General features: G+C 40.7%; 1 protein-coding gene across 1 annotated transcript in view; it reads right to left on the bottom strand.

Moving 5' to 3' along the window:
• Window positions 1–20,304, bottom strand: part of TPK1 (thiamin pyrophosphokinase 1) — a 389,586-nt gene extending 369,282 nt beyond the window's left edge. Inside the window, exons 1-2 of the mRNA XM_050784905.1 lie at window positions 20,213–20,304; window positions 19,800–19,858 (exon numbers count right to left, since the gene is read on the bottom strand). Coding sequence (XP_050640862.1) covers window positions 19,800–19,842 — 43 coding nt within the window. The 5' untranslated portion in view covers window positions 19,843–19,858; window positions 20,213–20,304. The remainder of the gene's footprint in view (window positions 1–19,799; window positions 19,859–20,212) is intronic.
• Window positions 20,305–24,124: the final 3,820 nt, after the last annotated feature.

The raw sequence follows: 24,124 nt of genomic DNA, 5'->3' as shown, positions 1-24,124 counted from the left end.
CAAACAAGATGAGCCTAGAGCATCCTGCGGTGCCAGAAATTAAGAATGCTCAGAAAAAATGGGAATATATCAAATGGACCCAGGAACCAAACTGAACTTCCAATCGCCAAAGCTAGAACACTGAGCAACAAAATAAACAGCATCGAATTATAATATATAAAATACCTATATATTCATACTGATATAAATTATAAATACATTTTTTAAAAATTTAAAATAAATGGAGCAGCTTTTCCTTACAAAAAAAATCCAATTAATAAATGTAAAAGGCAGTCAGGCGCAGTGGCTCACGCCTGTAATCCCAGCATGTTGGGAGGCCAGGGCGGGCGGATCACAAGGTCAGGAGTTTAAGACTAAGACCAGCCTGATCAACATGGTGAAACCCCATCTCTACTAAAAACACAAAAGTTAGCCGAGCATGGTGGCACATGCCTGTAATCCCAGCTACTCAGGAGGCTGAGGCAGGAGAATTGCTTGAACCCGGGAGGTGGAAGTTGCAGTGAGCCAAGACCAGGCCACTGCACTCCAGCCTGGACAACAGAGCAAGCCTCCATTTAGAAAATAAAATAAAAATAAATGTAAAAGGAAAGAGGGAAATAGAAAATCACCATTAGAACAGGACAGTAATAATTGTTGCAGACAAAAACCCATCGAACAATGAGATATAAAAATACTGAGCCAAAGTTTGAGAAGAAACAGGATATGTGCATAATTCCAAAGTATCTACCTGAAGATACTTAACTGCAAAAAGAAAGTAGCTTTACAGTAGAAAAAGCTGGGTAAGAGCATCTTATTCAAGCATGAACAAGGTTACCTGCACCAGTAAGACACATTAACATAACATACCCTTCACATCATGCACTTAAGGGCACATCGTCTCTGTGGGCCTCTTGCCAACAATGCATTACTTAAAACTAATCATGAGGAAACATGAGACAACCCCAAATTCAGGGACATTCTGCAAAATAACTGGCCACTACTCTCCAAAAGTATCCAGGCCATGAAAGACTTGGAAAGATTAAGGAGACGTGGCAAGTAAATGTAATACGGGATCCCGGATTCAATCCTACACCAGAAAATGGGTATTAGTGGAAAAACTGGTGGACACTGAATAAAGCTTGTAGTTTCATAAATAGCATTATACCAATGTTAATTTTTAATTTGTGGTTATGCAGTATGTTAACATTTGTAGAAACCAGGTGAAAGGCATAAGGGAATTCTACTATTTTGGCAACTTTTTAGTAAATCTAACATCTCAAAATATTTCTTCAATGGTTCCTGGATCTCTTTACTAAGGGCTCCAAGAAGGGCATACCAGGAAGGTAATCCCTGATGTAGAAGCTTGCCTTACACATGCTAATGTTACACTGCATGTAACATTAGTATGTTATGAAGTATAATATTATGGTTGCAGGAAGATAGTTATAATAACAATTCACTGTAGATAAAACAAAGTGGAATAAAAAGCACTCCTTCCACAAAACTGATTACATGAAATTATGTATATAAGGTGGTAAACCACTCCGTTATATTGATGGTACCCAAACCACACTCCTAATATCCAAGTGCTTGTACATCTAGCTCCCAGCTGGGTCATGTGATTGCTTTGACAGTGTAACATTAGCATGCATAAGGTAAGCTTCTACATCAGGTATTACTTTCCTGATATGCCCTTCTTGGAGTCCTTAGTAAAGAGATCCAGGAGCCACACTGGAGAAATCATGTGGAAAGACAGGCCCAGCCAGGCCTTTTCCAGGCCTACCAGAAAAGGCACCTAACAGGTGAGTAAAGAAGCCATCTTGCCGGGCGCGGTGGCTCAAGCCTGTAATCCCAGCACTTTGGGAGGCCGAGACGGGCGGATCACAAGGTCAGGAGATCGAGACCATCCTGGCTAACACGGTGAAACCCCGTCTCTACTAAAAAATACAAAAAATTAGCCGGGCGAGGTGGCGGGCGCCTGTAGTCCCAGCTACTTGGAGGCTGAGGCAGGAGAAAGGCATAGACCCGGGAGGCAGAGCTTGCAGTGAGCTGAGATCCGGCTACTGCACTCCAGCCTGGGCGATAGAGCGAGACTCCGTCTCAAAAAAAAAAAAAAAAAAAAGAAGCCATCTTAAATGTTCCAACCTCAAAAGGTGGCAATTGGAACAGAAGAAAGACCCACCTGATCCAGCCCAGACTGCAGAATCATGAGGAAAAAATAAATCACACTGGGTGATATACATAGTTCATACAACAGTCAGCTGTCTGTTAAAGGTTTCGGTGTGTGTAAGATTCTCTGCTTTATAAGAAAGTCAGTTTTGGAAACACAGCGGACTAAGCTGATAAATAATTTTTTTTTTCTTTTTTTTTTTTTTTTGAGATAAGAGTCTCGCTCTGTCGCCCAAGCTGGAGTGCAGTGGTGCGGTCTCGGCTCACTGTAACCTCCGCCTCCCGGGTTCAAGTGATTCCCCTGCCTCAGCCTCCCAAGTAGCTGGGATTACAGGTGCGCGCCACCACACCTGGCTAATTTTTGTGTTTTCAGTAGAGAAGGTGTTTTACCATGTTGGCCAGGCTGGCCCTCAAACTCCTGACTTCGGATGATCCACCCCCCTTGGCCTCCCAAAGTGCTGGAATTACAGGCATGAGCCACCACGCCCGGCCCATATACAGAACTATTTGAGCATGAACCCCTCTAAATGCTGGATGGAATAGAATAAATAGATAAATACTGCTCTCGAAAAACATAGCTGCCCTCACAAGAGAGGGAAATCCCCAAGTTTGTGTGTAACTGGGGGCAGGGGTTGCCAAGTGGAAATCTGAAGCCAGAGTAACAAACTCACGAGCAGATGCTGCTGAGGCTCAGTGGCAAGAGGGGGAGTGAAGGAAGTCTAGCCAAAGGCTGTGGGCTTTATAGGTTAGGGTTTTGACACCAATGCAAGGACAGGGGAAAAAAAATCATGGGACGTGCAAGATAGAGATTTGGAGCTGAGCAGCCTGGCAAATCAACTTAAAGTCAACTCATTGTCTAAATATATGTGGTAGGATGCTTAGCATATGAGGCATAAAGATGAATAAGAATTCATGTCACTCCACTCCCAGAGCATAGCTAAGCACACAGATCAACTACAGTATCACTCAATAAGTGACACTGCCTTGTGAGCCTCAATTTACTTTTCTCTGAACTATCTTCCTCTCCAAAAGCTTAAAAATAGGCAATCCTTTCTCTTAGACATAACGAGCACACACAGGAATATCAGAAGAAAAAAAACATAAATATGAGAATAAAAAAAAGTTATGTCCCAAACCACTACAGCTACATCTTAGGTATTCATGACATATATCACAGCCTTGGTAAGTTAACTCATAGAAGATTACCAAGTAATGTTTAATGTAAATGCCTGACTGCCCATTAAAATTTGAATGTCAGCTAAAAGCAAATAATGTGGTGGCATGCTACTGTCATTTTTATATGCTTTAGCATATAATCAGACCACCTAGTTATCTTAAAATAGTGCCTGACCAATGATATGAATGAATGAAACTGAGACATTAGGAATGGTTCAATATAAAATAAGCATCTCAGGGAGGAGAATAAAAAAATCCAAGCAGACTATACGGTGGGACAAAGGACAGTATCAGAGAAACCTGTCAACAAGTAACAAGGCCTCATCACTAGCTGGAATTCAGGAGCAAGAATGTCATATTTGAGAAGCTCTGGAATGGGCAGAAAACAAAGAGCAAGGTAAACTCCCAAATCCAGAAAAACTACATTCCTGGGAGTAGTACAAAAAGGCTTCCAAGAAAAAGCAGGAATTGAACCACTTGATCTGAGATCAAAGATGGGAAATATATCCTGGCAACTTTCACCTCGAACACTCAGATCCCAACTACAAGCAAGATTACAATGATTCCAAACCTTGAATATTTGGCTAGAGTTCCTGGAAGTCATCGTGTGGCCAATTCTGTCCACTGTTTCCACCATATCCATCCATCCAACTTCTCTGTCAGTACCACTTCAGTTCATTTAGTTGCTAGTATGCCCATATCCCAGTCCCAGAAGATGAACTGTTTCTGGCCAAAATCAGTCAGAAAAACAGGATTCCACCTGATTGCTTTGTAGGAATGGCCACATAACCTAGTTCTGGCCAATATGAAATAAAATAAGTCAATTATGTGGATTGTGGATCTTCTGAGAAGGCTTTTGGTTTTCTGATATAGGGGGATGAACCAGGTTGGCATGACCCTTTTTAAAATCCCTCCATACTTTTCTTTCTGCTTAGAATGCCTCCTTGATGCCTGAAGTTGTAATAACTACCTCGCCTCTAATGAGATCACAAGCATGAGGCTAACAGCCAACACAGAAAGACAGAAGAGCAAAGAACAGGCCTGCATCCCTACCAACGGTGTATAGCAGCTACGCCAGCCCTCCACCACCTACCTCCAGATTCATCGTTTAAGGAAAATCAATTCCTAATTGTTCAACCTACGGTGAGATGAGTTTCCCTATTACTTATACCCAAATGCATTCCTTAGCTGATGTACTGTTTCCCACTAAGGATAGTGATAGACTCACTGACCAGGTTGAGAATAAACTTAAAGTGATCTCAGAGACAAGAGATGTATAGACTGTGGGGATAAAAAGTCTTTAAAAAAAAGAAATCCCAGCACTTTGGGAAAACTCTATCAGACCATACCACACATATACACTAAAAAATACAAAAAATCAGTATTATGGTATGCCGGGTGGTTACCCAACAGCGGACTCTGCATCAGCCAGACATACAAAACAGTATTGTGGTTGGGTCTGCAGCCAGACTACTTGGGTCTAAACCTCTACTCTGCTGCTTCCTGGACATGTGACCTTGGGCAAGATAGTCAACCTCTCTGTATCTATCTCAGCATTCTCATTTCTAAAACGGGGGTAACAGTATATTCCCCTTAAGAATATTTATGAGAATAGCTGGGCATGGTGGCTCACGCCTGTAATACCAGCACCTTGGGAGGCTGAGGTGGGCAGATCACCTAAGGTTGGGAGTTCGAGACCAGCCTGCCCAACACGGAGAAACCCTGTCTCTACTAAAAATACAAAAAATTATCGGGCGTGGTGGCACATGCCTGTAATCCCAGCTACTCGGGAGGCTGAGGCAGGGGAATCACTAGAACCCAGGAGGCGGAGGTTGCAGTGAGTCGGGAACGCGCCATTGCACTCCAGCCTGGGCAACAAGAGCGAAACTCTGTCTCAAAGAGAGAGAAAAAAAAAAAGATGACTGTGAGAATAAACAAGGTAATACATGGAAAACTTGGAACAGCTCCTTGCATACAGTAAGCTCTCAGTAAATACTGGTAATCATCTGTATTCTGCAAACATATATAAATATATAAAAATGAATGATACAGTTTATGCAGTGCAAACATGACTCAAATTGTGTGGTACAAGTGAGCAGAAAATTCCTCAGAGAACTCACCCACTTCTAACACGTTGTCTCAACTGAGTAGTGCTTCTGTGTCTGTTAATAGCTGCATCAGCAGCTCTAACTCTTGGATGGCATAAAAATGATGCAATTTCACAACAAGAAGATTGACTAAACATAAGCCATTTACACTTCAAAAAGCAGTGCAAGGGCAAAAGCGTAATGTCGGATCTCAACTCAAGTATTGTTTTTACCTGGCAAGTGGAAACAATAACTCATCTCCTAACCGTAATAGAAAGGTTAAATTTATGATAGGCTTCAAGTATACAATACCACCATATGCCTAATCCTTTCATAGTTATCTAGTGTCACAGTCCAATGCACACTTCAATGGAATCACTAGTTTCTATGAATGTCATTAGTATGAGCTGGTCTGCACATGGTTCCCTTCACTGGCTTTTTTTTTTTTTTTTTAATCAACAAGAATTGTCGCAGGCAGATTCTAACAGATCCACTGAAACAGACAAGACTAAATCAGTTGAATTGATAATAGGCAAGAGAGAACCAATTGTTCAATTGAGAACCAATTCAGAAACCAATTGTTCCTATGATAATAGTAATTTGGATCAAGACAGACAGCAAAAATTAAAGAAGGAAACTATTTCATAGTTTTGAACAAAACAGTATAAATATTCCACCAGGCTTCCCACACCCTAACTACTGTGGTTTTGTAAGCTACTTTAGAGCTTTGGGTATTGGACACCTACTTGTAAATTCCCATTGCCATCTCTTTTTTCTCAGTCCTAATCTACGCCTGATGTTCCTATGTAAATATTCCTAGCCTTGTACTTCAGTCTAGGTCAGCTTCTTTTACTTTCCATTCCTTGGATATCTCATGAAGCCTAAACATATGCTATTCTATTTCCAAATTTTAGTTATAATTTTAGAAGTTTAAAATTTGAAGGAGAAGAAAACGTTTTTAGAGTTGACTCCAACACTCGCTGGTTTGGGGAAATAAAGTCATATCTACAGTTAGTAGCACAATGAGATCAAGCATATGGAAATTAAAATGACAAAACTATATAATTGCTGTCCAAATGGAAAGTTATGACTACTGGATACATTTCACTTTTTTAGAAAACAAGTGAGGGAATATAAATACAAATACAGATGGTCCTGCAGTTCATTTCACCTCCTTCCCTTCCCCAGTTTCTGGATCTTTTCAAGGAGCTAGTTCCGTAGGTCAGAGTTAACAATGCAAAAATAGGCTGAAATTATCAGCTTAGCAACACAAGCTCCCCACTCTAGTAACCTGGAAGTTCTCAGACACACAGTGTCACACGGTCACCTGGAGGTCCCAGCAAATATGTGGAACTTTTGTGGGGGTGGGAGGGCGGCAGTTGAGATTCCTCTCCTGGAGTGATTACCAGGGCACCCTGCAGCACAGGCGAGCCTAGCCTAAGTCCCTTCTATGGGATGAGCACCTGAGGAATCCCCCAAGCTCCAAGGTATGTGTGACCTGCCCACTTCGCACATTGTCCTCAAAGGCTCCATGCTATGCTTTTACAGATGCATTTTTACTTTTAATTCTCATGGTCTATGACGGGTCATTTATAGATAAGGAAACCGACTTCAAAGAAAGTTCAGATGACCGATTTACTCACCTTTTAAATTAACAACAAATTAAGGAGAATTTAACTGGCGCTTAAAGAGTGATTTCGAAAAGGTTTAGAATCACGACCTTCATGCAAATATAAAGGGAACACATGCCAAAGATATTATTCAGCTCATCAATTAATGAGGTTATGAGTACAAACTTGAGAGAGAGATAAGAGTGTGTGTGTGTGTGTGTGTGTGTGTGTGTGTGTGGGCAGAGTATTACTGAAATCAATGGTGAATCTGGTTATAAGAAAGGTTCTCAAGCTGACTGGCAAAGCATTCAGGGTGCCTCACTTAACCAACAGGGGACGCTGTACAAACTACTAACAGGCTTTTTGGACCTAATTACTTCATAGAAGTTACTATGAGGTATTTGGTGCTGGTGGCCCGATGAAAAAATTACTGAGACACTGAAGACTAAAACGGGAAGTTTAGTAATCTCTACTATAGAGCAATGAAACATACTATCTGGGGATATTTCTTCAGGGTGGAAATCAATTCTATCCCACTGGACAAAATTCCATTTGCATTATTATAGAAAAGAATCGTGGCCGGGCACGGTGGCTAACGCCTGTAATCCCAACACTTTGGGAGGCCAAGGTGGGTGGATCATGAGGTCAGGCGTTCAAAACCAGCCTGGCCAAGATGGTGAAACCCCGTCTCTACTAAAAATACAAAACTTAGCTAGGTGCAGTGCCAGGTGCTCGTAATCCCAGCTATTCAGGAGGCTAAGGCAAGAGAATTGCTTAATCTCGGGCAGCAGAGGTTGCAGTGAGCCAAGATTGCACCACTGCACTCCCGCCTAGACAACAGAGTGAGACTCCATCTAAAAAAAAAAAAAAAAAAAAAAAGAATCATTTGCATGACTATTCGTTAACTTCTATCCCTACAATGTTGCAAAACTGCCTAATCAAAAAAAAGTGAAAGGTATACACCCTGTATCTAGTCACTTCAGGATCCACTAACCAAGCCCAGCGTTCCACTGAAAAGACTCCTAGCAATCTTTTCTGATCATTTTCAAGTCTTGGACAATGTTTTCCACCTTAGATTATGGGCGGTACTACCAAGAGTACCGCAAAAATCATGATGTGGGAGTGAAAAAAGCAGCAGCAGCGATAATCCATGAATATTTCCATCCAGAGTTGCAGAGCATCCACTGCCAGCAAGGACACATTGAAAGGGACACACTAGTGTGCTGACACTGCCACATAACCTGCTGCAGCCTTTCTGGAAAGCCACCTAAGAACATCAATACTGGAAACCCTAGAGGCTCAGAACTTTGATTATTTAATTCTACTCCCAGAAGTATACACTCAGCATACAATCAGAAGCGGACTAAGGTACATAAACATCTCGGTGTTAATCACAAAAATAAAAATGTTAAAACAATTTACCACCTTAAATATTTCTTCTTTCCAGACGCCTTCAATAAACCCGCAAATCCTTCCGATGTGATCCAAGGTTGCCCCTGCATGTCTCTTATCATACTGTACTCCAATGTCTCACTTGCTTATCCATTTGCCCTACTAGGCTCTAATCTCCGTGAAACCTTGGACCATGTATTTCAATTGCATGGATTTAGTATGATGCCACATGCGTAACAGACAATGTTGGCTCAATGAATAAAATGTTAAACAGCCTGAGAACGTATGTTTCCCCTATAGAAAAGAAACCATAATTACAAGTATTAACAAGTATTTTTCACCAAGAGGCCATTTTAATTCCATTTTCAAATGGCTTTGATACATTCTGACTTATAGTAATCAATTCAGATGCCAGATTCATCCAAAAAAAAAAAAAAAAGTGAGGTCAGAAAAGGCTTTACTGACTTCAAACTTCACAACTCCTCAACTATCATTCCCCAAAATCAAAAGCATGGGCTTATTTAATAGGATGATATCATCCAGAGAAAAGAATGTGATCATGTGACTACTTTCTTTGACTTCAAGCCATATCTAGAAGAATGTATTCAGTCACAGATGTCTCATTTGTAAAGGGATACTCAGGAATTGAAAAGCCTAAAGCAGCATAACTTACAGAACATCTCTCTGGTTAACAATCTTCCAAAAGAAAATTGTTCGCGTGATTTTAACACCCAAACTTTATAGAGTGTATATGTCGCATAATATAGTAATTTTTGGCCAATAATTACAAAGGAAAATTTTAGATTTACTTCCCCCAAACTCAATAAAACACCAAAACAAAATTATATATGAGAAAAGCCTGAAGTCACATCTTAACCAACTACATTGATAGAATATCAGCATTACATGTACACATTTTGAAAGGCAGACCAAGGGCCAAAAAAGTGGATATGCACCTCAGATGTTGCTGATATGGAAAAAGGTATCACCTCCCCACACTGCACTCAGGTGAGCCATCCTCTGCCACTGGGTACGTGTCCTGAACGCATTATCACACTATACATTTCCACAGACAACAATAAAGCTCAAAAGAAAACCACTGGATGTTAATCGTTGAAAAGAAGTTCTAGATAATGATAAATGTTATCATTAAATGTGATGGAGGGTGTTTTTGTTTTAATTATTTTAAAAGGAAGTTGCTATTCCTCTTAGGTAGTGCCTTTCACATTTTAAGGAACATTAAGGCTGACAGAGGGTCTTGTTAAAATGTAGATTTTTATTCAGTCGGTCTGAAGTGGGGCGTGAGATTCTGCTTTTCTTACAGGCATTGAGGCATGCCAATGTTACTGGCCTAAGAATTTCAAAGTAAGTAACAAGACTTTACAGCACCATACAAAGAAATTTATAAACTTAAACAAGGTATGCAACTGTGCGACCTTCCATTTTCCTGCCCCCGCTTCCTCTTTTCTTCTTTAATCCCAAAGCACTGATTGTTTCCCCTGATGATTTATCAAGACCTTCCTCTTCAGGATTCTCAACATCCTGCAGAAGCTGCAATTTAAAATAACAAAAACAGGCCAGGCATGGTGGTACACGTGTAATCCCAGCACTTTGGGAGGCCAAGGCGGGCAGATCACCTGAGGTCAGGAGTTTGAGAGAACCCTGGCCAACATGGTGAAACCCCGTCTTTACTAAAAATACAAAAATTAGCCGGGCGTGCTGGCACGCGCCTGTAATCCCAGCTACTCAGGAGGATGAGGGAGGAGGACTGATAGAACCCGGGAGGCAGAGGTTGCAGTGAGCCAAGATTGTGCCACTGTACTCCAGCCTCAACAACAGAGCGAGATTCTATCTCCAAAAATAAAATAAAATAAAATAAAACAAAAACAGGCCAGGCATGGTTGTACATCTGTAATTCCAGCACTTTGGGAGGCCAAGGCAGGCAGATCACCTGAGGTCAAGAGTTCGAGAAAACCCTGGCCAACATGGCGAAATCGTCTCTACTAAAAATACAAAAATTAGCCGGGCGTGCTGGCACCCGCCTGTAGCCCCAGCTACTGAGGAGGATGGGGCAGGAGGATCAATAGAACATTAGAGACAGAGGTTGCAGTGAGCCAAGATTATGCCACTGCACTCCAGCCTGAGTAGAGTGAGACTCCGCCTCCAAAAAATAAAAATAAAATCATGAAAACAGGACCCTGTAAGCATTCTTGATGAAGACATCTGATTTTCCAGAAGCAGATCACTGATACCTATATTGGGATAGGTTGGAAAGCATTAAATGAAAAGAAAATTGTTGATATGTCTTCCCATGCCTAGAATGGTTCCCAGTACACAGCAGGCAGGCACTCAAATAATTGTTCAACAGATGACTATGATCTGGTTAAGATTTTTCAGTAATTGAAGGGTAATTAGGTAGAAAACAAGTAAAGATCTTCTATGCTATTTAAGGTGGAAAATAAGAGAACTAAAGGTAAACTTCAGCTTCTTTTAAATACACATTTTTAGTCATCAGTTGTCTGTCCAATAACGGTACATGTTTGCTCAAAAAGACTGAGCTATCTGAACATGTTCCAGCAAAAAAACCAGATGGCTATCTCAGAGGATTACTAAGGAAGACACACACTAGGAACGGTACAGTTTGTAAAGGCCTCCTACCCATCCAAAGGATTCACTCACAGCATATGTACTTGGATTAGGAAGAAACTTTTTCTAGAACAGTTTTCCTACTTTGAAAAAAGAAGAGTTTTTTGGCAGCAATTGGGCTGGCAAGTCAAAACCTTACACATGACCTATACGAGTAAATCAAAAGCTTAAATTCACTGGAAGTCATAAAAACAAAAGAAACAATTCCACTGTGAAAAATGAATACCTTCAAAGACAATGGTATGATAAAGATACAGAAATACGCAGAATGAAATCCATTTGTTTCAGCATTTGTTTGCCACCTACAAAGAATAACTTTCGGATGCATTCTACCAACAGCAACAAAAAAAATAAAATTTATTTGATGGAAAGTTAACGCACAAACACATCTCATTTTCCTAGAAAACCTCAAAGATATCTGGTGTTAATGTGTCAATACCCACAGATTTTTTTGGTGTAATTATGCTGTAACATTTTATCACTGTGAATATTAAAACCACTCCCACAGGCTCACTTGATATTTTTAATTGTTTCATCTAAAAAAAAAAAAAAAAACCCATTCTTTCTAATAATGCTACAAAATATAAATTTAGATAATTTTTTAAAGATTTAAAATTATTTTTAAACTCACTTTAGAAGTTTTAGTTTCTAAAGGCATGAACTATTAAAATGCTAACATGGAAAGATGGGTGGCAGGTGCCACAAGACTAAATACCACTGAATCAAAGGAAATTGATTGTCTAGATGATGTGGAAAAGATAGCTTATAAAGTTAATGAGATCTTATTTAAGGCAAGAGAAACAATTTGCTCCTTGACAATGAGGATGCATCAAAATGTTGTCATCAAATATAACTAATCTAATTAAAAGTACAGCAAAAATTAAGGCAAATATGAAAATAAAACAAAATATGAAGAAAAGTTAAACTACACCAAATATAATAAGTAATAAGTAAAAATATAAGTAAAGGGTAGTTAACAGCAAGTCTTAGTAAATTAGAAATAGGCTGAAAGAAATAAAAAGGAAGGATTCCAACAATTATACCTTATATACCAAGAAAACCTTGAACAGTCAACACAGGGAGTGTTCCGGAAACGTTCCAGAGATTTGAGGGCTACATAGGAGGATTTCTGATTGGGTAGGAGAGTATCATAAAATCTTCTAAGCTAGAATTCACAAATTCGTATCTTCCACTATCTGAGATAGCCCTTGATAACAAAAATATCACAATCCTTAAGCAGCAGATAAGGCTAATCCTGACACAGCAGTTTCAGCCAGAAATTTCTTTTTTTTTTTTGAGACGGAGTCTCGCTCTGTCGCCCAGGCTGGAGTGCAGTGGCCGGATCTCAGCTCACTGCAAGCTCCGCCTCCGGGGTTTACGCCATTCTCCTGCCTCAGCCTCCCCAGTAGCTGGGATTACAGGTGCCCGCCACCTCGCCCGGCTAGTTTTTTTGTATTTTTTAGTAGAGACGGGGTTTCACCGTGTTAGCCAGGATGGTCTCGATCTGCTGACCTTGTGATCCGTCCGCCTCAGCCTCCCAAAGTGCTGGGATTACAGGCTTGAGCCACCGCGCCCGGCCCAGAAATTTCTTTACCATACCAGATGAAAGTATCTTAAAAAACCAATCAACAACATCATCAACAACAATAACCCCGAAAGTTTTCTAGGTTTTAAAGCAGGCATACTGCTTTAATCAACAACAACAAAAGTCATTATAATATTAAGGGAAATAGATAATCAGAAAATCTAGGTTTTAGTCCAGTTCTATCTCTAGTATCCATTCCCAAGGCTTTCTTTGGAAACAAAATATTCTTTTCCTTGCGTATAAAGTTCATTCCAAAGTTACAAGGCTACAAGTTGCTCCTTGCTAATATGAATAAAAACAAAACATTTGACAAATTATCACAAATTAAATATAGATCAAGTATGTCTAATGAAAATTTATCATCTGAATTGAGATGTGCTAGATACGTAAACTACACACTGGAGTTTGAAGATTTTGTGCAAAAAAAAAAAATGTAAACTATAGCATTAGTAATGATTTCCATTGACCACATGTCAAAATAGAATTTTAGATTAGATTAGATTCAATAAGACATAAACTTAAAATTAAAATTTGTAACCTTTTTAATGAGACTATTAGAAAGTTTTGAATTATATGATGCATGAAATTACATTTCCATTGTGTTGTACTAAACAGCCTGTTATATACTGAAATCTTTCACAGTAAGATTTGTCAACCCTTTTTTATTTTCCTACAACATCTACTACAGTGTGGCCCATAAGGGATAAACAGGAATGAACAGAAAAACCTTTGTATATAAGTAGAAAACAGCAACTAAATAAGACCGAAATTGACTCTCTGCTTCATATACTACCTATATGCTATTAGAATTACATGTTAAAACCTCTTTTTGGGAAATCATGGTAATACTGAAATATGGACCCAGTCGATGTTTTTTTTTAGTTTACAGCTGAAAAGCTAATTGACATACCCTATTTGTTATGAGCTAAATTGTGCCCACCCACCCCCCGACTCCCACCAAATTCATAAGTTGAAGTCCTAACCCCCAGAACCGCAGAACATGGCTGTATTTGCAGACAGGATCTTTAAAGAAGTAAATACAGTACGGTGAAGTCAGATGGGTGGGCCTCCCACAGTGCTGGGAATACAGGCGAGAGCCACCACTCCTGGCTAAATATAGCACTTTTATTTGTCAATCACGCCTCAATAAATTTGAAAAGATAAAAATAAAAAGATCAGTATTCTTAGTAGACTAGAAATTCAAACCTCTGTAACTGCTGTGTCTTGAGTTTGTGAAATAAGCACAAGGCAAATAACTGTTCTGAGATTTGACTATTTATTTACCTTTATGTTGGCTATAAAGTGTTTAAAGTAAATAGACCTTACTTTTTTAAAAAAAGTTTAAAGCATAGTAATTTCTGAACATAAATTTTCATGATAAAAACTGAAATGATCACAGGCACTGAAGAACACAGCAAAAAGTTTAGATGTCTAAGAGTATGTTGAAAAGGCACCTACGTTTACAAGGCCTCAAACAGCAATAGTACACCCTTACCGGTTAAATATTCTGTATTAATTTAAAAATAAAAACCCTTCAGATGAAAAGTTTAAAAAGACAAAAAACACTTAAAATGCTTGAATTCTTACATGTCACCATTACATGCTTTACATACACTGTTTAATTTTCACAACTCTCCTTGGAAAGTGTCATTCTCCCTATTTTAATAATGAGAAAATCAAAATGTAAAGAACTGCAACCAGAATATATTTTTTAAAAACTCCTAAAATACGTTTTTATAAAAAAGGAAAGACAATCTAATTGAAAAAATGAGTAAGAGCCGTAAACACTTCAGAAGGCATGCAAAAGGTCAATGAACACATTATGAGAAATCTGTCATAAGGAAAATGACAAAAATCATAGAGACACCGCTATACACACCCAACAGAATGGCTAAAATTTAAGAATAATAATTCTAAGGATTGGCAAAGATCATTCTAGGTGGCAAATTTAGCATGAGCTAAGGGAAAATACTGACGCAAGAACAAATGTTCCTATAAGGAAATAGTGGGTATGTGAGTTTACCTTAGTACAAAGAGGTGATTGCACTATCACAGTGACTACTGTTAATAAACAATTTATTGTACACTTGAAAACTGTCTTCGAGATAAGGACTTTAACCTATATTTGGTTGGTAAATCAGAACCATGACATCAATGACACATCTAAATGAGTTTTAAAGTACAGTAGTCCCCCCTTATCTGTATACAACCTGCACACACCCTCCTGTATACTTCAAATCATCTGTAAATTAGACCGTCTGTGGCCAGTTACAAACCCACCCACACAGTGGGGCAGGAAGGAGTGAAGCTGAGCTCTTCCTCCTGTCAGATCAGCAGGGCATTAGATTCTCACATGACCCCAAAGCCTGATGATCTGTCACTATATATACTACATGAAACAATATATACCTATATACATATTACAATGCAATAACAATAGAAATAAAGTGCACAATAAACGTAAGGCTTGAGTCATCCTGAAACCACCACCACCACCCACCCCTCCGCTGGTCCACAGAAAAACTGTCTTCTACAAAACCAGTTCCTGGTGCCAAAAAAGGTGGGTGACTCGCTGCACTGGAGTTCTTAGAATATATCACTCTAGGATAAGGGGGGATTACTGTTTATAAAAAGCTGCTTTGTATAGAATGTTCCAAAGGCAGAAGACACAGAAACTTTCAAAAACTATCTCCTTCTCTGCGATAAATGTCTCTTCCTCCACAATCTGATTCTACCCTCGCTGTTCAACCACGTTCTTCCAAAACCCTCAAGAGCACGCTCCAACCTAGTCACACTATCTCTCACTCACCACCATGTCTATTTTCATGTCCAGATGCAGCACTGAGCTCCCTCTCTAGGATGGCCCATCACCTGCGATGCTCTTCTGGAAACCTCCCTGTGCTTCTCTCCATTTAAATCCAGTGCTCTTTTGGAGGCCCAGCTGATGTCAGAGTTACCCCATGATTTATTTGCCAACTCCAGCCTGCCTCTCATCCTGGTCTCTACAGTTCCTATGTGGGTTCTATAATACATAATTCAAATCTCACTGGAATCTTATGTTTTGTTCTTGACAATTAGACCATAAACTCCTGGATAGAAGGGACCACTTCTTCCAATTTTGTATCCCCCTCAGCACCTAGTACCAAAGAATATACACCAGTTAGCTGATAGATCCTCTTGATAACCAGAAATGCAGACATGTCCTTTGGCCTGGCAACTGCATTTCTAGAAATTGACACTACTAAAATACATAAACATGAAAAATAGTAGGATCAAAGACATGCATTGTAGTCTGTCATAGTACAAACTGGAAGTAACTACCACAAACGTCTATTAAGACTAGTGAGGCCAGGCACAGCAGCTCATGCCTGTAATCCCAACACTTTGGGAGGCCAAGGCAGGAGGACTGCTTGAGCCCAGGAGTCAGAGGTTACAGTGAGCAATCATCACACCACTGCATTGGAGCCTGGGCAGCAGAGCAAGATCCTATCTCTAAAAAAAAGGAAAAGGAAAAAAAAAGAAAGACCAGTGAATTTGAGTCCATACTGCCCATTAAAAAAACAAAACAGTTGGGATATCTATACACACAGACATAACAAAGTAGTAGGTGAAAACAGTTGCAGAAAAGGGTATTCAATAGGCCTATTTTTGTTTATTCATACACACAAAATGTAAAAGAACACACACATTTTTAGATTGATAATGTCTGGTAACTAGGATACACTTTTTACTTAGTTTGAGAAACAAATTAAAAAATGAACAAAGAGCACATATGATGTTTGTAGTAACAAATATTTATGTATTTTAACTCACTGCCCCCAAACAGTAATTTACAAACAATTTGTAATATGAACCCATTTTGTTTAAAGTAGGAGAAATAATAGTTATTTCTGGAAAAGGGAATACAGGAAACTTTCACATTCTAGGGTAGATAGTTGTTTGTTCTTAAATAATGGGCACTTATTTTAGTTATGAAAAAATAAATAAATAATTTTAAAAAGAATTACATCTTTCCCTGAGCTGGTGATCATCCCAGAGGGTATTTTGGTCCACAAAACTTTTCTTAGCAACTTCTTAATCTGTAGAGAACTACCTTTATCGCTGGACTGCCCACTATACTGAATCTTAGTAAGCATTACAGATAACACCAACAAATCAAATTCACAGAAGCTGCTATCAGAAAAACTTCTCTGCCAGATGAGTATTAAACACTAAATCTGTTTGATAAAGGGAATCTCTCCAATAAAAAATTAACCTCAAAAATTTACTGAATTACTGCAAAAGACCGGCATTACACTGGCTCTTACAGTAACAGCTCTGTTGTTAAATACCTTATACTTATCTAGAGTAATCACAAACTTGCCCGAATCCTTGTTTCAAGTTCAAAACTACAGATAAGGCAAGAATCTTACATAGTTTTACCCATAGGAACAACAGGAGGAAACTGTGAGAACCACCCAAGGGAGCACTGGATTCTGTCCCCTGGATCTCTACTTCACATATCACCATTTCCCTACCCGCCCTGTTCCAATGTGGAACTTACAAATGTCCTGACTTAAGCAGTCAAGGCCTTCCCCACTAAGCCTCTAATAAAAACAAAGGGGCAGAGCTATCTGCTCCCTCCTTTTCCATCTCAGTATCCACCCTGAGATTCAACTGCCTTTTTGCTTTCCCCTCAGACTTACTGCTGAACAGCTTATAGCTACTGAAGTGCTTGATTTGTACTAATTCATTTATACACATAATAACCCTATGATGTATTCCTATATTGCAGATGAAGAAATGGAAGTACAAGGTCATATAACTATTAAGTGGCAAAGCTAGGATTTAAACTCAGATATTATAGCTCCTCAATATAGTCTTTATTGCGCAGCAGTCAGTATCTCTTGATATATGTCTTTTAACCTAGAAACCATCAGAAATCTTCAGACAGTAAGGCTCTGAGGTTTCAGTAACAAATCTGAAAGTCAACAGATCACTCGAATCAAATGTTTACTCTAGAAAATGCTATTTGTCCTGGTAATACTGGATAAACGAGAAGTAGGAAATTTGCAAAATGTGCTTGCCAATGCCTTCTGGGTTTTTTTTTGGTTTTTTTTTTTTTTTTTTGGATTTTTTTTGTTTTTGTTTTGAGATGGAGGATGGAGTCTCTCTGTCTCCCAGGCTGGAGTGCAGTGACGCGATCTCAGCTCACTACAACCTCCACCTCCCAGCTTCAAGCAATTCTCCCACAGTTCTCCTATCTCAGCCTCTCGAGTAGCTGGGATGACAGGCATGTGCCACCACACCCAACTTTTAGTAGAGACTATTTTTAGTAGAGACAGAGTTTCACCATGTTAGCCAGGCTGCTTTCGGAATTCCTGACCTCAGGTGATCCTCTTGCCTCAGCCTCCCAAAATGCTGGGATTACAGCCATGAGCCACCGCACCTGGCCTTTTTTTTTTTTTTTTTTTTTTAACTTTTGAAAAGCTGTTTAAGGTAATAAACGCTCAACCTTTTAACCTCCTAAAACAATAACCGGGTTAAGATTCTAGTTCTGTAACTGTTTTCCTTCGCCTGTAGAATAAGACATAAACATGCATATAAAGCAGTTGGCATAACTGTGCGTGGTAGCAGGAGACTGGGATCACTTGAGCCCAGGAGTTTGAGACCAGCCTGGGCAACACAGGGAGACCCCTTCTTTACAAAAAATTTAAAAAGTGGCCAGGTCGGGTAGTGCACACCTGTAGTCCTAACTACTCCAGAGGCTGAGGTGGGAGGATCGCTTGAGCATGGGAAGTCGAGGATGCAGTGAGCCATAATACCACCATTGCACTCCAGCCAGGGCAACAAAGCAAGACCCTGTCACAAACAAAAACATGACTTGAGAGTAAGGAGTCAATGTCACCTACTATTCCCAGCATGTGGAAAAACGTACAAGTTAAACTCAATGCCCTAAACAAGACCCATGAATTCATGTTGACAGAAAACAAATGTAAACATTTAAACAATTATGCTGTTTAAATTTATGAAAGTTATGAGAAAAATAATTAAAAATACTTTAACATTACCAAATTATCACACAGTAGTCAATTACACAACAATGAATGCTAACAACCTGTCTCAAACTCATTCATTCCATCTATTTCCACGTGAAGTACCCAAATGTCTTGTTTTCAAAAGTTTTTCTCTTTCCTGTGCCATGCCTTGTCTTACCTTTAACAATGAGATGATAATCTTTGCTCTCCTTCTTTCCCCCAAGCACCCCCTTACACAACGTTTCCCTTATCTAATTATGTGTTCGTCTGAAGTTCCAGAGACTAATCTTGAAACAATTCAGGCGACTATTGCATTCTCCTCCACCTGGAGATTACTTCAAGGCTGCAGTTAATTTGCAACCCAGTTATACTCCAGATGGCGCCAGCCCATTCAGCAGATGAGGCAACAACCCAAGATAAATATCTGAGCAAGTCACAGAGACTGGGGCCTCCGAGCCCCGATGCCAAGCTCCCCTTTTTAAGCCCTTGCATTTTCTCCAAATTTGAAATGGTTTCTTTAAGGCAGAAGCTTGGACCACTTCCCCACTGCTAGCTTTGGAAAGTAGTCACTTTCCTTTCCGGGCACTTCGTCCTTGTTGATTGGCTCGGCAAGCAGCGGAGCAGCCCAGCCTGCACTCAGTTACACAGTAATTTCAAATCTTAGAAGAACAAAAATCCTGAGTGTCACATACATTTAAAGCACTTGATATAACCATTTACCAATCTTTTATTAGGTAAGCTCGGGGCACTTTGAATGGATTAAAAATGCATCACGGTCAAGCAACGATGACCGTCCCTAATGCCTGCAATGTCTAATGTTCCGCTACGTTCCAGATTTGTTCGTGCTGCTGGTGGAGGCGCAACAGCCGGGAAGAGCTTACTGGGCTCCAGGCGGACTATACACACCATATCGTGTCATTTCGTCCTCACAGCAAGGACTGATACGTAAGCTCATTTTTCAGATGAGGAAAATGAGGCCGGCGAGAGGCTGATATGCTTAGCGGTACAGAGCTAGGAAATCAGGGACAGAACCCAGGCTGGAAGTCACGCTGGCTCTAGAGCCCCGTCCTTTCGACCTGTTCCCGTCGCTGGGGAGGGGCATGTCAGTGACACTAAAACGTGGAAAGAAATACAGTACCAGTGGAAAGCAGGGGCTCCAACGGGGTAAAGGCATGCTCCATAACGGATTATTGGCCTCTGCATTTAAAAAAAAAAAAAAAGTGAAGTTAGACTTTCTCAGTTGTAATTAAACACTGCGCAAAACCAACAGCACGGGAGACGCCTGAACCCGGCACTCGGCAACGGCGCGCTTCGGGACCCAGGAGCCAGCTGAGCGGCGGCGCGGCACCCAGCGTTGGGACCCGCCACGGCTAGCCTGCAGCGCCGCCGCGGGCGGGGTTCACCGCAGACCGGCGCGCGCGGGCTGCTATGAGGTCCGAGGGCTTGCCCCTGCCGCCTCTGCCCGTGGATCCGTCACCATCCGGGAACCTGGGGAGCGAGAGGCGGCCGCCCCCTGCCGCGGCCCGGGCGCCCGGCGGCAGTCGCACTTACACAATGGCGGATGGAGCCACAGAGTGGGGAGCGCAGGCTGCGGGAGCTACGGCGATCAACCGCTCGGCGCGCGGCTAAGGAGCCTCGCGCGCGGTCCTCGCTCGCAGGTTTTAGCCCCCGGGACGCGAGGTGGCCCCGCCCGCTTCCGGGAGCCGGAGGCAAGTGGGAGCCGCGCCCCGTGCTCTGTGTCCGGCACCATCCGCCTCAAGTCTCCAATGCTGCGTTCTCTGGGCTGGTTCTGCTAGCTGTGGCATTGCTGCCGGGCCCTCTGCACTCAGTCAGCTTTAGAAAGGAGGCCACCGTTTGCTCCAAACTAAGTGGCGAATTCCCCATCACCCATGCTTGACCTGGCTTCCGAGCCAAACAAAACTACACAGTGCTGCTTACCGGTGTCCTCCCTGAGCCGTCGGGTTAAAAGCTTTCCTTCCTGGCCGGGTCCGGTGGCTCACGCCTGTAATCCCAGCACTTCGGGAGGCTGAGGCGGACGGATCACAAGGTCAGGAGTTCGAGACCAGCCTGGCCAGCATGGTGAAACCTCGTCTCTACTAAAAATACAAAAAATTAGCCGGGCATGGTAGCGCTCGCCTGTAATCCCAGCTATTCGAGAGGCCGAGGCAGGAGAATCGCTTGAACCCGGGAGGCGGAGGTTGCAGTGAGCCGAGATCACACCACTGTACTCCCAGCCTGGGCAACAGAGTGAGACTCCATCTCAAAAACCAACAACAACAACAAAAAAACTTTGTTTATTTAGGGAACACTCCGTTAAGAGCTTTCCTTCCTTTGCTTTGTGGAAACAATTTTTTTGTTGGAAGAAACTTCAAGCCACCTATCTGCAGCTGCAAAGCATCACTCTTGCAATACAGGCTTTTCCAATACTGAGCAAACCTAATCTCCCTCTACCCTCTTAAGGTTTCCACCTGGGCCTAAGAGGTCAAATTGACATAAGACAGTTTAACAGGAGAAAAGCTTACAGCTGTGTGCATGGGCGTCCACAAGAAAAGACCCAAAGAAGGAGGAAGCCTAAATGCTTATATACGGGTTTAGCTACAACAAATCTCAAAAGTCCATGTTTAAATATGACCTTAACGAACCTAAAAGACAACTGAGTGTAATACAAGGAAATTATCAGCACAGGTAGTAGACAAGTGGTTGTCATGTGTTTATTCAATGAAGAGCTATTACCAGTTGATGTGTCCACGTTCTTGGCGTCTTGAACAAAGAATTGGACAAAATGTACAAACAAAGCAAGAAAAGAATGAAGCAAAAAAAAAAAAAAGCAGAGATTTATTGAAGATGAAAGTACACCCCATAAGTTAGGAGCCCCCGAGCATAGGGGCTCAAGAGTGCCGTTAGAGAATGTTCTGGGGTTTAAATGCCCTCTAGAAGTTTCCATTGGTTACTTGGCATATGCTCTATGTAAATGAAGAGGATGAAGTAAAGTTCAAACTCATTTAGTGGATATAAGCCTTATGTAAATGGAGAGGATGCTTCCTGTCATTGCTGAAGTATTTCAATTTGATTTATTTCCAGGAAGTCAGCGTGAAGCAACCTTACATTCCCTGCCTCCAGACCCTATTCTCCTGCTTCAGAACTACATGTCCATTAGTAAAAGCCAAACCAGAAAAATCATAACCAAGGATATAAGCAGGCAAGGCAAATTATAGAAGGTAGTCAAATGGCAAAAACACATCACCAGTATTCAGAACGCAATCTTGAACAATGAATTCAATGGCAGATTGTAACCGATTTTTTAAGCAGTAACAAAAATTTACCTTTACTGATCGATTATTATGTTCCAGTCAGTGTTGAGGTCTTTCATATTTTATTTAATTACCCTAAAATGTAGGCTCCAGGAGAACAAGGACCAAAATTTAATTGTTCGCCTTTGAAACCTCACTCTAGCACAGTTTACTTGTTAATGATGTGTCTCCCCCTACTAGAGAGCTGGCTCTCTAAGGGCAGGAGCCATGTCTGTCTCCTTCCCTGCTATTTCTCCAGCCACACAGCGTGTCTCACCGAGAGAAGTTCAGTAAATGTGAAACAGATTAACAACTAATGGGGAAAAAATGGAGAACTATGGTACTTCATACCAGGAATTACAGGCGTACCTCCTTTTATTGTGTTTAGCTTTATTGTGCTTTACAGATACTGCATTTTTTACAAATTGAAAGTTTGTGGCAACCCTGCATCAAGCAGGTCTATCTGCAACATATTTCCACAAGCATACACCCGCTTCATGTCTCTGCATCATATTTTGGTAATTTTCACAATACTTCAAACATTTCCGTTAATACTATATTTATTATCGTTATCTGTGTTCAGTGATTTTTTTATGTTAACTCTTGTAATTGTTTTGGGGTGCCACCAGCTATGCCCCTATAAGACGGCAAACTTAATAGATCAATGTTGTGCGTTTCTGACTGCCCCAGGACCAGTACATTCTCCTGTATCTCTCTCACCTTGGGCCTCCCTATTCCCGAAGACACAACAATGTTGAAATTAGGCCATTTTATATCCCCACAATGGCCTCTAAGTGTTCAAGTGAAAGGAAGAATTGCATGTGTCTCACTTTAAATCAAAAGCTAGAAATGATAAGATTAGTGAGAAAGTTTTGTCAAAAGAAAGCTAGGTTTTTTGTATCAGTTAGCCAAGTTGTGAATGCAATGCAAAAGTTCTTTAAGAAAACTGAAAGTGCTACTCCACTAAACAAGTAAATGGTAAGAAAGATAAACAACCTTACTGCTATGAAGAAAGTTTGAGTGGTCCGTGTAGAGATACAACCAACAACATTACCTTGAATGAAAGCCTGATCCAGAGCAAGGCCCTGATTCTCAATTCTCTAAAGTCTGGGAGAAATGAGTAAACTGCAGGAGAAAAGTTTGAAGATAGCAGAGGTTCATGAGGTTTAAGGAAAGAAGTCATCTCCATAACATAAAAGAGCAAGGTGAAGCTGTGAGTACTGATGAAGAAGCTGTAGCAAGTTGACCAGAAAATCTAGCTAAGATCATTGATGAAGGTGGCCATACTAAGGGATAATTTTTCATGGAGATGAAACAACCTTATATTCGAAGAAGATGACATCTAAGACTTTCATAGCTAGAGAGAGAGGAAAAATCAATGCCTGGCTTCAAAGCTTCAAAAGACAGGCTGACTCACTTGTTAAGGCCTAATGTAGCTGGTGGTTGTCAGTTGAAGCCAATACTCGTTTACCATTTTGAAATTCCTAGAGCCTTTAAGAGTTATGCTAAATCTGGCCAGGAACGGTGGCTTACACCTGTCATCCCAGCCCTTTGGGAGGCTGAGGCGGGCAGATCACGAGGTCAGGAGTTTGAGACCAGCCTGACCAAAATGGTGAAACCCCGCTGCTCTCACAGCACTGCTCTCCAGCCTGGGCGACAGAGCGAGACTCCATCTCAAACAAACAACAAAAAAAATTACGCTAAATCTTAGGAAAAGTATCAAATGCATGCAGGGCTTAAAACCTAGATGACAGGTTGATAGGTGCAACCACCATGGCACATGTATACTTATGTAACAAATCTGCACATTCAGCACATGTATCCCAGAAGTTAAAGTGTGTGTGTGTATGTATGTGTGTGTGTATATATACACATATATATACACACATATATACATATATACACACACATATATACATATATATACACATATATATATACACACATATATATACACATATATATACACACATACACACATATATTTTAAAGTCATACCTAGGTATTTAGTAGAAATGAAAATGTGTGTCTTCAGGAAGACCTATGTATAAATGTTCAGGACAACTTTAAAAAAAAAAAAAGAATTATGCTAAATCTACTCTGCCTGTACTCTAGAAATGGAATAACAAAGCCTGAATGGCAACACATCTGTTTACAGCATGGTTTACTGAAT

The sequence above is a fragment of the Macaca thibetana genome, chromosome 3 (assembly GCF_024542745.1).
Source record: "Macaca thibetana thibetana isolate TM-01 chromosome 3, ASM2454274v1, whole genome shotgun sequence".
NCBI lineage: Eukaryota > Metazoa > Chordata > Mammalia > Primates > Cercopithecidae > Macaca > Macaca thibetana.
Note: the sequence above shows the minus strand (reverse complement) of the source record. Positions and strands in the feature narration are given on the sequence as shown.